A 14,794-nucleotide genomic window follows, 5' to 3' on the forward strand; every position below is an offset into this window, starting at 1 on the left:
GCTAGGTAAATACCACCAAAAATAAATGTCTTAATCTGTTTTTCGACGAACGATTATCATTTTATACGGTGTTCGCAGCTAACTGCCAACAAACACCAATCTATGATAACCAAATGATATTCAAATCTAAATAGTGTCTATTATAATTTCCAGTTCTGCTTCTACGTTGGGTGGCTGAAAGTGGCCGAGGTGCTAATTAATCCTTTCGGCGAGGACGACGACGACATCGAACTCAACTGGCTCATAGACAGACATATAAAGGTACGTAATTACCAGTATTAAGTTAAAGGAGTTTTGCGGTACTCTTCCATAGCGAAGGTTGACAGTTGATTACGTGTATATTTTTACCTTGCGCCCCGCGAGGCCAGACAGATCGGCGCGACGCTGCGTTCGATCTCGATACCGGTCTATTTTTACCCAATTAAGGAATAAGTATCGTAAGTAAATCGACTTCGCACAATACGTTAATCAATAAACACAATAAGATAAGTAGTTATTAAGTAATATGACAAGTAAGATTTACTTTTGATTTTGAATTATGAATGTGCACGTGTTATTATATCATACCAGTTATTATTATGTAAAACTAGTCGCGTTATGCTACACTTATTTTTATACTTACATCAAGGTATTAGGAACTAGGCAATAAATAAAATTGCCAAATTCGAGACCTTCATGTAAAAGTATGCAGAAATAAATGGTTAAGCAGGTAGGTATGCTTGTTTAAGTATGTAGGTACACCTATATATCTACTGACTTTTCGATAGCTCTCTTTTTTCGCCTCCTCTAGTTTCCACTTTATCGTGGTGCAAGTATTTCAAATCAGGGTTTGAAGAAAAACTGAGTTCACATTATTAAAAATCTTGATACTCTTGGTTGTCATCATGATAAATTATAGAAAATAATTATCATTCAAATCGAATCCTTTTCCAAAGTATTTATGTTAGTAACGAGTGGTTACGATCAGTGAACGACGTTTCAGGGTTTAAGTTCAATGTCTTAACGACCGCCATATTGGAAATCAACTCCATCGAGCAGGGTCATACATGAATGTCCATACATACCTATGTGTATAATTAATTACATAAGATGTTGGACGTATACAGATGTTTGAAAACTTTAAAAGGCCTGCGTCAGTAAATTGGCACGTGCAAATTACTTTTTTATAGAAAATATAGGTATATTCTGCAGGTCAGACGGTAGGTAAACATCGATCCCCTTACCAGATCTGTGGTTTTCACCCGTTTACAATATTAGTAGGTACGGTTACTTACTGGATGAGTCTAAAGATTGTGGTCTGATTATAGATTTTAGCAACAAACTCGTCAAAATTACTTTCTGTCAAAAAAGAATTTTCCATTTTATTCCCCATTCTCCAAAACACTTTCTGACTGATTGACTGACTGACGGACATCGATGGGCAAGTTGAAATTCGGTACATCGACGTATACTTTTCGATTCAATAATACTTTTAAAACCATTTATTTTTGTTACACAAAATAAATCTAACTTAACTTAGTATCTAGTCAGTACATTAAAATTTATATGTATCAAGGGCTACAGCTCAGTGTACCTACGCTGTGCTAGGCACAGCACTGATTTTCAGCTGCCCTTAGCAATATATTTTTATATTGCACACGACAAGAAAAAAGCAACACCGTACTTAAAAAATATTCATTTTTTTTATTAAATTAATTATCTTTAAGGATTTAATGTGGGTACCTTCATTTTCTCGTCATAGTCCTGTTAAGGACCGTAGTCAGAAATGTATGGGCACTGCCCCCAATACCAACAGATACGAATATAGTGCGTACGTCGCAAACACATCAAATCAGCTATTTGATTTGATAGATACTTAATTTGCCTAAATTTCATGGGGTTATAAATAAAGTAATCCTTATTCTTCTTTCATATTATTTTTTAAACAATTATACAAAATATGATTTTGAATTTCCATAGGTACTTACATCCTGTAACAATAATAACGATTTTTCTCATTTCAAGTGTATACAATTACTTCCTATAACTGATAGTTTGTAAAATGCTATGTGTTTTTTATTAAAGCAAAGCTGTTGTCTGATAACTAACCTGACTGGGACACGAACCTGAAACCCTTTTATTAATGCTGCAATAAAGACAGTCAGGTCGCATACACCTATAGCCCGACAACTTACTTAGCAGAGAGCCTTGGCGGGTCTACACGATTTACATAGATTATAATTAACAACTCCACTAAAATAGCTCTAATAAAAAAGCCGCCGTCAGCTGCATATCTAAGCCTCTGGGTCACTGCCGTTCAAAATTTTGAATTTTGTCTAGAAGTCAAGTACCTTGCACACAAGGCTCTTGTTGAGCTATAACAACTATCCCAATAGCTCAAAATGCCTCAATTGAGTTACCTTATGTTGTGGGGACTATTTGACCATTGTCCTTTTATTTTAAGAATTAACCCACGTTTTTATTCCTTTAAATGTTTTATTTAATTTAAAACTATGTAAATTTGATCCCTCCAGGGATATATATATTAAATACCACGTATATGAGAACCACTTTTACACGTTCGACTTTATTTAGCTAGACGAGTGAATGAGGGACTTGGTTTAGATAGTAATTATATTCGTCACTTGAGTTATGTCGCTTCACTAGTTAGAATGACATAATTGACATATGTCATCACATAAATATACCGGAGTGCCGATCTGCCGGTATTCGGTAAAGTACCTAACTAAAAGCAAATGAATCAATATAGAACAGTTTATCTTGTTGTACTCACTCACTCTCATTACCTACCGTACTCCGTAGCGTTGCATTCATTCACAAGCCCGAGACAAGATGCGCGGTGCGTGTTGATTTATTGATTGTGTTATTCTGCCATATTTCGCTGATATATGGGTTTCATTTAGATACCTAAAAACGGTTATAGAAGCAAAAATTTTCTGTATCTCAATTACTTTTTGTGCACTGACAAATATTTCGCCTTGCTGTAAAGTAACATAAATTCACATTAGTGAAGAAGAGTTTAGGGGAGTCATGGAAGAACAGTCGAAGATAGATGACCAGAACTTGTTGGATGAAGCTGCGGGTGTCGACGCTGGTACGCCCTTGCAAGACCCGCCAGAAAGCTTGGAGTTATCAATCATCCCACCATCAGTGAAATTACCACAAAAACCGGCAACTCTTGACTATTCAAAAGAGCTTTCAAGAGTACTGAACCTACACGACTCAAATACAAAGAGAGGTCTATTAAATTACCGTTTGATAGTAGAACCAGAGTTGCCCCTAAATTTCCAGATGAGACAAGCTATTGAACCAACTGATTCCGTTGTGGAGGTGTTAGGCCATTTTGCTTTTGGGAATATGTTGCTTGTCGCACCTTTTATCACTGAGCGTCAGAGGCAAGCTTTAAGGATTTGTGCAACTTTAGCTCTGGGTGATGCAGAAAATGTTTTTTATGCTAGACCTGGATTGATGGCATCTATAGATGCTTCGGACTACAATGTAAGTAACTTTTGGGAAGGGTTGGTGCGTGTTTTATCTACAGAAGCAAGATATATGGCTGCCCGAAGAGCGCGTAGAGCTGAAAAACGTGTGCTCATATACAATGATGATTTCAATAACAAATTTGATTGGTTACGAGCTCAATATGAAGCATATGTTGCTAAAATTAAATTAGAAGAAGCAGTCAAGAAACAACAGGAGCAATTACAAATTATGCTCAATAACATGATGGCATCCTCGCAGCCTGGCCCTTCACCACCAGCTGAACCATTTCCTGCCACATCATCAACAGATGATACGAAGGAACAGTAAATATCAGTATTTTACTCTTCAATTAATTATGCTCAGTAATTATAATATGATAAAATAAGATTTAAGAGACTGAGACTTCATGAAATCGTCTACTTTTCCTACCATTTTGTATTTCATTGCATTATACAATGATATCTAGTCATAATTTACTTTAAAATAAGGATGTCACACAATTCATTTGTCTTTAATATACTGGGAATTTATGCTATTTATTACTTCCACTTGGTTATTTGTGTCTGATACCTTATTGCCAAAATTTGCTGTACTATGGGTGGGTAAATATGATATAATGATGATTTTATTCATAATATGTTAACAGAGTAACCCAGTATAATTACATTTAGATTTAATTGATATTTTTGTATTATTTTAAGATCTAATTTGTACTGAATGTCAATCATAACCAATATACTTAGGTAGGTACTTAGTAATGTATGTTTAACATAATTTATTTAAAAAAAATACATTTTTTGCAACAAAGGTGTGCTTAAGTCTGAGACCTAGTCCATGTGTGTTCTAAGTTTAAAACTGAACATTCCTTAGTTAGAGATAGGCCTTTTGTATTTGCATGATATGCAACATATTATTTAACATATAAATATGTATTTAGGCTATTTTGACAGTAATTACTTAATGTACCCTATGCTGAGGGAACAAAAGGCATTTATTATTTGATATATTTTATTGCTTTTAGATACATATTTGGATATGGGGCTAAAATATTATTAGAAGGTACTACTAATATGTTTAAAACCTACTTAGTTACCTTTGTAGATGTAAAAAAAACATTTTATACTCTGAAATATATTAGAATTTATCAGAAATGGTGTAACTCATGAAAATTTTGACTGTGTATACTTTCTTAACTACTAACCAATACATTGTTAGGGTAGGAAAGAAGCAACAATAATATTAGTCATGTTGTTGGCACTTCTGTCCGTAGTCATCCCACCAGGGGTGTTTTATAAAGAGATCTCAATGTTAACATAATTTTGATAAAAACTCTTAGTGTTCTACTATTTCTACATTACTCTATATAATAATATACACCTAGGTTTAAGATACTATTTTTTGAGAATATTTTTCAATACTGTTTATTGACTGTATTTATTTAGATTTTGTTATGTTTTCTTACTTTACTACTGAGTGAATATCTTAACTATTTTCTTTGTTTAGTTGATTAAGCATAATTGTTATGCTGTAAGCCTTTGTACCAGTATTATTTTCTGTATGAATAATTATCACATTTACCTAGATGATAAATACAAAAGATAGGATAGCTATCTAATTATGTAACTGTAGTGTCTGAATCTGATTGATCAAGAATTCATGAATTAAACATTTACTAGTTGTATGATCATATAATAAAGATCTTAACACTATATATTGTTTGATTCTTATTTATTATACTTACCTGCTGCAAATATCAATTAACCCGTTATGGTATCTATCTATGTTTTATTGATATTCCATTCCAGCTATCAATTTGAATAAGGTATTCCTATTGTAGAAAATACTCAATTGGAAAGTAATTTAGGTTCATAGTGGGTTCTTTACTTTTACTCATTACATAGGAGACCTTGACCTTAAACAGTTCACCAGACAATTAAGAATAGGTAAACGTCCCTCACATATGCAAGTAAATGCTCAAGAGCTTTTTGGACGGTTCCTGAGTGAATGCAAAATTCCTTAGCCTTACTTTTCAGGCAAGTGTTGTGAACTCAACGTCTAACCCTGCCTAGCAGTGAGAGGTTGGATGATTATACTTGATTTCTATTTTTGTTCCCCTTAGGCAGCCTACATGATCGTGGATGAAATGCATGAGGAGCACCCTGAACTCCTTAAAGATCAATATTGGGAGGAGGTGGTACCGAAAGACTTACCTTACACCGTGGCCTCGGAACATTACCGTCGACACGAACCTCCATGCTCTGCAGACCATTATAAAGTGAAAGCTGAGGATGCTGTATACGCCAACGTCCAGGCCCCGAGAAAGAGCCACGATGAAACTTACGCAGATTATGTAAGTCTTATTAATTATTACCCATAACTTCCGATATTATTGGTAATAAAACAATTGTATTTAATAATTACAATTGAATACAAACTAGCCAGAGCAGGACAGTTACCAAAGTCCATTCGTTGTGGAATCATTTCTTAATTTCTGGTCTCTTTGGAAGATGACTAAGTGTGTTTTGGCTGCTGAGTTGAGGTATCCAGTAAAATTCCTGGATCAAGTCTTTCTTTGGGCACAGACCTAAGATACATTAGAAGGCAGCAATTAAAATGGTATGCGTGCCAAAGTATTGGGTGGTGTCAAAGTATTAGTAGTATCTACATATCTGCTGTTTTTATTTATTGGATCATGAACAGTAGCCAATCTATTGATACTAAGGAATTAAATACTAAGTCATACTTAATACTTATGTACCTACATTTACAGGAAAGTGTTGACACACCACTAGTAGAAAGAAGGAAAAATTGGTTTCAAAGACAAATATCGAGGATGGGGTCTGTGAGGTCTGCTTCAACGGCTTACTCGTCTGGTGGTCTTTTCGGACGGAATCGTCACAACTCAGTGGTGTACTCGAGCCCTGAAGCCGGGCAGCCTGTGGCGCCTCCGCCGCCGCATCACAAGATGTCCCTGTATGAGCGTCTAGTCGGCCGCAAATCTGGACGCGGCCAGCATAGGCAAAACTCTAGACACGGTGAGTACTGTTTTGATAGTGATGTATATTTTAGAGTATATTCTCCTACTCTCATGTCTTGCTCAAAATGATATAAAAATGATTGATTGAAATGAACGGTCCTTCATAGTTAAGTATGCGATGTCTGAAAATTTCAAGTCGTTAGTTGGTGCTTTAGTAATAGTCTGAGTAGGTAACGTCCTCGTTTAAGAATACCGCATGTTGAGATGACTAAAACTTATGTATTAATTATTTTCAGGCGGACAGAAAAGTAATGGTTCTGCGATACCTATAACATTACGTAACCGACCTCGCATTCCCACGCCGGACGTGACTAAAGAGGTGATGGATCGCGAAAACAGAATAGCCATGGGAATGCAGAACATGGGCGTTATCATGGCACAAGGATATCAGAACGAAGTGCCAGTTCTAGGAGCGCTGGTGCTGTCCCCGATACAAGAATTAGATAGTGGGTCAGTCAACAACACGCTGCACGCTGGACAACCCGGCACTACAGCTCTTGCACAGGCTGTTCTCTCGCCGACGTTGACTACTGGTGGAATAACCCCAATGTTGACGGCGGCACCAGTGACCTTGTCACCGATGGGCGTGTCGCAGCTCACAAGCTTAGTCAATTCGACACCATCGACTCCTCGCGCTGACAGAGGCGCTGCGGACAGCTCTGGAGGTTCCCCACATTCGCCTCGCGCTACCATCACTGAACTGCCCCCGTCAGATCGTGACAGCGAGCACAGCGCTGCCAGCACCGGCACGCCGCCAGAGTTCACTAGAAAACGTACCAGCTCCAAGAGAGGAGAAGTCTATGTATAAAACGTCCGTCCTTAAATCGTGGTGCTCGAATCGTGATGGTGAAATTTTATTACTTAGTCGAGTTTATCGTCTGAAAAAACTAAGTACAGTGAGCGTCTGCGGATGTGGTTCTTTCATTTAATGTTACTAAGATAAAAGTAATGCGTATAATTGTTACTATTGAATACTTACATTTTAGTAGCATTACATAAATACATTTTATCGCCGTAAATAAAAAATACATGGTCAATATTTGCTTAGAGCTCATACAGTAATGTTCTGCGGTTCAGAATCTCGGTACATTATTGTATGTACTTCAGGTGCTTATTGAGATAAAATGAGAACGGCTCATTTATATTCTTAGTTGATATCCATTGTTAATATGGAGTAAAATTGAATTTTATGCACAGACAGGGATTGAATTGTATAGATTTATATAAAGTATTTTTTATTATAGTTTTTCATTTTAAGTTAATTATGTGATATTACATATCGTTTTATTTCAACCGAAAATTCCCTTTATCATAAGGACAACACAAATTTAAAATAGGTATGTAAGAGAGAAGTTGATCATTTAGTAAACTTATACCATGGAGATGGTTACCTGTTGTACGTTCTCTGTAGGTAGGTATAGGTAGGTACCTAATAGTAGCATTCTGAATGTAATGTTAGCTGAATTACGATTTATTCCACAAAAAATCGGTCCTAAATAAAATACAAGGAAGTATTTAAGTAAAATTAAAAACATTTATTAAGTATGTTTTTCGTAAATAATAAGAAATTCGTTCGTTTTTTTTAACACAAGACCGTCACGCCAAACTACATCATATTTGTCTGGGTGACGGAGACATAAAATACAATTTATAATACTTATATCAAACATTTTAATGTTTCATAGACACTTATGTTTCTAATCGCTACTTAAACTGAACAACTACTTACTAAAATTTATTTCATCGTAAAGACATTGATTTCTACGGTACATAACACTGAGATTTTTAAAAATACACTGAGAAATTATTTGTATAATGAAGTGAATTCAAATTAGTTAATTATTTATTATTTCACTGACTAAACTACACACAATACATTTTACCTGCTTGAAAAGTAAAGATATTCTACGATTTTATAGTTTGATGAAGTTTTCGTCTGCTCCTAGAAGGAATGTCAATAATAGGCCGAATATTAAGTATACTACATAAAATTACAGGAATCAAAAGATATTCAACTTCTGCAATGAATAAATATGAGTTAAATCATATTCTAAGTGGATTTGGCAGACTCCTTACATGCTAGGTGTTAACTAGATGTTAACGTTAAAAAAGTTCTTGTCCATAAATAAACAGAGTATTTTTTTATATTTAGCACGAGACTTAGTATAATAAAATTATATATATACAAAGTAAATTAAATGTAATAAGTTTGTTTAAAATAATGGATCTTCTGGTAATGCCCAGAAGACTGGCAGCATTGCCACGTTGAATTGCAATTAAATAATATATTTTTGTATAAGAATAGGCCAGCCTAAAAAGTTACCCCAAAAATACTATTTTTAATTTTATTATGTAAAAAGGTATTATAACTAATAATTCGGGTATTTAGTAAGTATAGATGTAATGTAGACGCGGATTTCCAGCTGCCAATTCCAACTCATTAATGCTTACAATGTACTTAGAATAAAAGAAATATTTTATTTGATAAAAATCTTTAAAAAATTTGTAATTATAGCACCTAAATATTTGTGCTTGGCCAGTAAAAAACTAGTTGTAAGAGTAAAAAAACATAACTTAAGGGTCGTTAAAGTATAGTAGCACATTGTATATTATTATACAGATGAGAGAGATGCAACAGAAGATTGTCACGGGTAGGATCAGCAGGGCAGCAAATAGACGTCGTTCGGTAAGACCAGCGGTCGGACCTATTTAGGTAGCCCTGTAAAAAAGAACAATTATTGTATAAACGACATATTACAGTATTTTTCTTCCAATTAGTATATTAAACATTGTTGCAGGCTTTATTGTATGACAGCAAACAGCGTTACAGGAACGTGACGTGAACTAAACATAACTGTATTTAAGGAAACATTTATACTTAGCAACAAAATAATTACTTACTGTAGTTGCCGAATTGTACTCTCGTCCATCGTCAACGTATTCTTCACAATTTGTAACAGTTGTTGAAGTCCCAGCTGCAACATAATAATAATATTTTAGTCAAATACTAAACTATACTACTAAATTATCTCGTTATAGCATTACTTACAAGTTTGGTTGCCGGTGGTATATTAGGGTCATTCCGCTGAAACATGAACATCTCTATTAATATTATTGTGACGGGTTTACTCATTCCCTAATTCAGTATAAACAAATTCCAAATTGGCATGGTTTGCGTACAGTTTCATACAACCGGCTTGTCACGAAAATTGTAGGGGTATTGAAGACCGAAATACACACCTGAATCGTGAGCATTCTCGCCAACAGACGGGACATGTAATTGTGTTTCAGCCTCAAACGTGCGAGTTCCTGCTGCATCATTTTGACGATCTTTAACAGATTCATCATTCTCTCCCTAAAATTTTCACGAGTCACCCTGCGCAGGTAGCTGGAAATAAAACATGACTTGCAGATTTGGTCGCGCCATAACAATATTTTTAGCATTTAATAACTTTAGCAACTTGTTTTAATCAAGTTTATTGGCAACAAAGGACTATGTCGGCCTCATTGAAAAACTCAAACTACATACTTACAATAAAATACAAAAAAGAAACAATTGGTATCTTAAAAATACTTAAAATAATGATAATCATAAACAAAATTAATGTTATATAAAGAAAAAATCAAATAGAACTTTTAAGGTCGTTATCGATAGCATTCAAGTAATGAAAATTAATGCAATACCCGTATTATAAGAAGAGCTACACCTTGCCAATATGAGTAAATAATTTGATTCTGATTTAGGAAATTAGAGCACAAGTAAGTATCGAATAATAATTATTTTAGTAAGTATACAGTTTTTTTAATGAAATTATTTAATTCGAACCCCGTTTATTACGAAAGGAGTATAAAAATTATCGAAACGGAAAATAGTGCTTTTGAACAATTCGATGTCAACGCGATGTACAAAGTGAAAAATAAATTGGGATGCCATGGAAAACTACTTGAAAATATCTACTCATTTAAAACTTCGTATTCACAAAGAATGTACAAGGCGGACTATAATTTTTTCAAATATTTGCTTCGGTTTGGGTATGTAAATTTTATCTGTATTTGTACGTAGGTACAAAAGCGCCCCCTGCAAATAAATGCAGTCCTGCCCTTTTTTTTTTCATCAGTGAAACCAATCGGGGTCTCTGTAAAATGCAGTCCTGCCCTAGCAAGGTAAAAAGCACAATTATGTAGGTATATCATAAAATGCGACTACTGAGTGACCACAGACAACAACAAATGTTTCCATTATTCTCTGCAACTAAGTTACCTACTTAACTAAATCTAAATAGGTACGACGCTGGAAATACTAAAATTAGGGTAGTCTACTGCTTACGGTTATAAATTCGGCATCCCTCGAAATGTGAACCACCAAAACTGAATTCGTATATGATTGAAAAGGATTTCCTTAACTGTGCTCATGTACAACACTACCGCACAATATCTTATGCTTAAAGAATAACTTTAACTTGTGGCAATTAAAAGAAAAGCTGAGAAAAACCGGTGATCACTCATTCCCCAGTTCTCACGGACGTTATAAATAATACAGACACAATGTCGCACGCCGCTACTCAACCTTAAATAAGTAGAAGAATACAAAAGAATATTTAAATACTGTACCTGGTAGATGGCGATGGAGGATCCAAATAGGGAGCGTGTACCCTTGCCGGGATGGGTTGCCCGGTTGCCACTGTAGAGGAAATCATTCAAATAATACTAACTACTATCGCGTAACTATACAACATACTTTATTCTTCATTATCTTATTGCGAGCTAAATTCATTCTCTGTACCTTTCCCCATATATTTAACTTAATAAGCATTAAGCAGGACTGTTCCTTTACCGGCACCACTTAGACAGTTATAAGATAGTGGTAAAAAAACTTGATAATTACCTGTTATTAGCCTTTAACGAGTTTTCTATATTTTTATAGGAAGTAACAGATTTTGGACGCTAGTAATAATCCTCAAGTACATTAGCAGGAGCAAATCTAGCAGATAGCAGATTTTATGTCATTAGTTAATCAAGAATACCTACTCAACGTAATACTTAAAGGTTATCGCCAGCGATAGTCAGCTACCTAATATTATGATATTCTGAGGCCGACATAAGATAATATTATATCAACAGCTTTTACAAGTCAAACTATACTATGCGCAGCAGTTGATTGCGATCTAAAACTATTATTCTCTAATAGTTAGAATAAAGACCATCTTTATATTATTATTTTAAGAGTTACAGCATATAATTTTTTTATTAATATTTACACGTTAATTATTTGTAAAAGTAATTAATATTTTGTTGGGATAGAAGTAAATTAAAAGGTACTTACCGTCTTCAACCACCACGTTTATAGCTGATTGCGGCGTCGGTGGCGTCGGTGGCGTCGGCGGCGTCGGCGGCATCGGCGGCATCGGCGGCGTCGTCGTTGTATCTGCCTCCATGATGGCTGGCACAATGTACTGGGACGGTTGTGTTTCCATATAGCTACAAACAAATATAGTGTTTAACTGTTGATGAAAGACAATAATATTGATCCTTTTGTACGATACATCTTACATAAGGCTAGTCTCACAATGGCTGTGTCGGAAATCCTATCAGCTAATTAAAGTGAGAGAAAATAATGTACAAAATCAGGCTGTCAAAATTTCATCCAACAAGCTGTTATATGGACATCCAGAAGTGGTGAAACTGGGCCATAATAATAGGATTTTTACCTGGTGCTAGGCAAGCACTGCGGCATCTGCACCGGCGGCACCGGCACTTGCGCCGCCTGCACTGGCGCGACCTGCACTTGCGCCACTTGCACTGGCGCGACCTGCACTTGCGCCACTTGCACTGGCGCGACCTGCACTTGCGCCACTTGCACTGGCGCCGACTGCACTTGCGCCACCTGCGCTGTTGCCACTTGCAGAGACGCCACCTGCACTGGCGCCACAATCGTGACCGGTGTCACAAGTGTCACTGGCACCAGAAGTAGCACTGATGCCTCTGAACACAAATATTGATAATGAAGTTCATGTTTGTTGTCCTATAGAGCCTTAGCAGGAAAATGGACCAAGAGCATACCTTCTTCTGCAGCAGCTGCCGCTGGCGGCGGCGGTGGTGGTGATGGTGGTGGCGGTTCTTCGCCTGCTGGCAGCCCGGAAGGCTCTGTTTAAAAGAAATACTTACTTTACATTTTTTTACGAAAATAGCATGCTTATACTAACAGTTAAGGTTTTTCATTTTATATAGAACTAGAGGCCTCCGGGTTGAACTCTCGGATAAAAAGCCTATGGTTTATTCTGGATCTTGAGCTACCTACGTACCAAATTTCATGGTAATCGGTTCAGTAGTATATGCGTGAAAGAGTAACAAAAATCCACACACACATACATACTCACAAACGTTCGCATTTATAATATTAGTAGGATAGTAGGATTAGTAGGATTTGCCGATAACGATATTGATTTATATAATTGATTTAGATTTGGGACTACAACTCTCTATACAGAATTTCTAACGACTGACGAGTATTTTCTACACAATATCCTCAGCTCGAAAACATCACAGATCAGTATTTAAGTATAGACAATTTTCAAAACATAACGGCTACATTTAAAATAGGAAGACATCAATGGGCCCCAACTTAAATCTTCTAGTTTCAATGACAATAACATTTCATTCACTCTTGTGTCACCGTTTATTCTCTTACTCTTTATCTTCGATTTAATACTGTAAATTTAATTTATTACCTGTTTACTATAATGTAAACAATTAAGTATTAGAAGACAAAGTTGGACTTACCGGCTTCATACCCTTGATGCATTGTTGCGGCCGTCCGTGAAACACCTATATGACACTTGATATAGTTTGAAACTTGTTTTACAACTTAGGAGGCTTTTTATGCCGGGAAATATTTTCACAGGAAATAGAAACACACACATCCACTAAAAAATATCTTTAGCTCGAAAATCCGAAACTCAGCCGGCCGCGTAGACCCGTCATTTGAACCTGACGTTAGTATTGATCTATTGCCGGGCGCCGGCAGCTGACCTGCGCATAAAATTAACAAGATGGCTCCGAATCGGTTTAGTGATGTCCAACGTCTTAATTAAACAATTCGAGAGGACTATATACACTGTTTATTGTCTTATAACATACCTAGTATTATTATAAAACGCTAACGTCTGTCCACCTGTCTCTCCTTCATGCCAGACATTAGCGCCTCCACTAAGAAGCGCTTCTTCGTGAACTTTTACTGTAGTTCAACAACTTTGTACAAAGTATCGGCATACACGATTTATCTAAATATAATTAATAATTTTGTATAGGTATATGCAAATTAAAGTAACCGTATCAAACAGGCCACTGTTTACCGTTTATGGCTACGGATGGCTATGGAAATAGCACGTACAATTCATTGCTTATAGAGAGTCTAACATAGTGTTCTACTTCAATTTCCTAAAATTAAAGAATTCCCTTACAAACTTTTATGCCTAATCTTACCCCTGAAGTTGATTGAGTTAAATTGTGGGTCCCGGCTGTTATTTTCAAAGATCTTTAACTGTCGTTAACCAGTAGTCAGAAGCTTGAATTAAAAAGTCTAACAACCAGTCTTACCGAAGGGTATGGTGTACCCATAACCATAACCATAACCCAGGTAACTGAGTTGTGGAGGTCATATAGGCAATCGCTCCATGTAAAACACTGGTATTCAGCTGCATCCGGTGAGGTTAGAAGCCGACTTTAACATAGTTTGGTAGAAAAACTAGGCTGAACAACCACAGGTGCTTCGTTAATAATTTTAAGAGTAAACCTGACTTCTTTCCGATTCTGTCAATGTACTGAGAGACAATAGTCTTGTTTAATGAGCTCGCACTTGGCACACACCATCTATAAACTAGTCCCCTTACAATTTGGTCGTTCAAAGTCAAAGTCACCTATTTGAAATCGTCATAGCATTTTTAATATACCAACGTTTCGGAAAAGTTGTTATATACTCATGAGAAGAAACGGCAAGAAACTCACGGCGTTGTTGAGAATAGGGCCGATTAATACGATTAGTATTAATAACAATAATATACATTACATGGCTACCTCTATGCGTGGTCGATAAGGCATCCGTCTGCTGACTATGAATTCTCGAGTTTGATTCTTGGGCAAATTTATTGGTAATTTCTAACTTGTATTGGAATACACCTTAATAGTAGCGTCCCCGGTGAAATTACAACAGTCTCGCCTTCTGTTACATGGGATTAAAAATATTAATGGCGAAAAGTGGACGTATTTTATACTCTT

General features: G+C 36.0%; 2 protein-coding genes across 3 annotated transcripts in view; one reads left to right on the forward strand and one right to left on the reverse strand.

Annotated features, from left to right (window-relative positions):
* The window catches only part of Best2 (bestrophin 2), a 45,276-nt gene extending 37,481 nt beyond the window's left edge, over positions 1 to 7,795 (forward strand). For both annotated transcript variants that reach the window (XM_076134346.1, XM_076134345.1), the window contains exons 7-10: positions 154 to 261; positions 5,603 to 5,833; positions 6,254 to 6,518; positions 6,757 to 7,795. In XM_076134346.1, the coding sequence (XP_075990461.1) occupies positions 154 to 261; positions 5,603 to 5,833; positions 6,254 to 6,518; positions 6,757 to 7,328 (1,176 nt within the window). In that variant the 3' untranslated portion in view covers positions 7,329 to 7,795. The remainder of the gene's footprint in view (positions 1 to 153; positions 262 to 5,602; positions 5,834 to 6,253; positions 6,519 to 6,756) is intronic.
* A 237-nt stretch (positions 7,796 to 8,032) lies between these two features.
* On the reverse strand, positions 8,033 to 13,501 carry LOC142986100 (uncharacterized). Its single transcript, XM_076134347.1, has 9 exons — positions 13,301 to 13,501; positions 12,581 to 12,664; positions 12,229 to 12,502; positions 11,844 to 11,998; positions 11,132 to 11,201; positions 9,761 to 9,908; positions 9,570 to 9,605; positions 9,422 to 9,495; positions 8,033 to 9,239 (listed from the first exon to the last, which is right to left on the reverse strand). Exons 1-9 carry the CDS (start codon positions 13,320 to 13,322, stop codon positions 9,230 to 9,232), a joined length of 873 nt encoding a protein of 290 aa, XP_075990462.1. The 5' UTR covers positions 13,323 to 13,501; the 3' UTR covers positions 8,033 to 9,229.
* Between the last annotated feature and the right edge of the window lie 1,293 nt (positions 13,502 to 14,794).

The sequence above is a fragment of the Anticarsia gemmatalis genome, chromosome Z, assembly GCF_050436995.1.
Source record: "Anticarsia gemmatalis isolate Benzon Research Colony breed Stoneville strain chromosome Z, ilAntGemm2 primary, whole genome shotgun sequence".
Lineage (NCBI taxonomy): Eukaryota > Metazoa > Arthropoda > Insecta > Lepidoptera > Erebidae > Anticarsia > Anticarsia gemmatalis.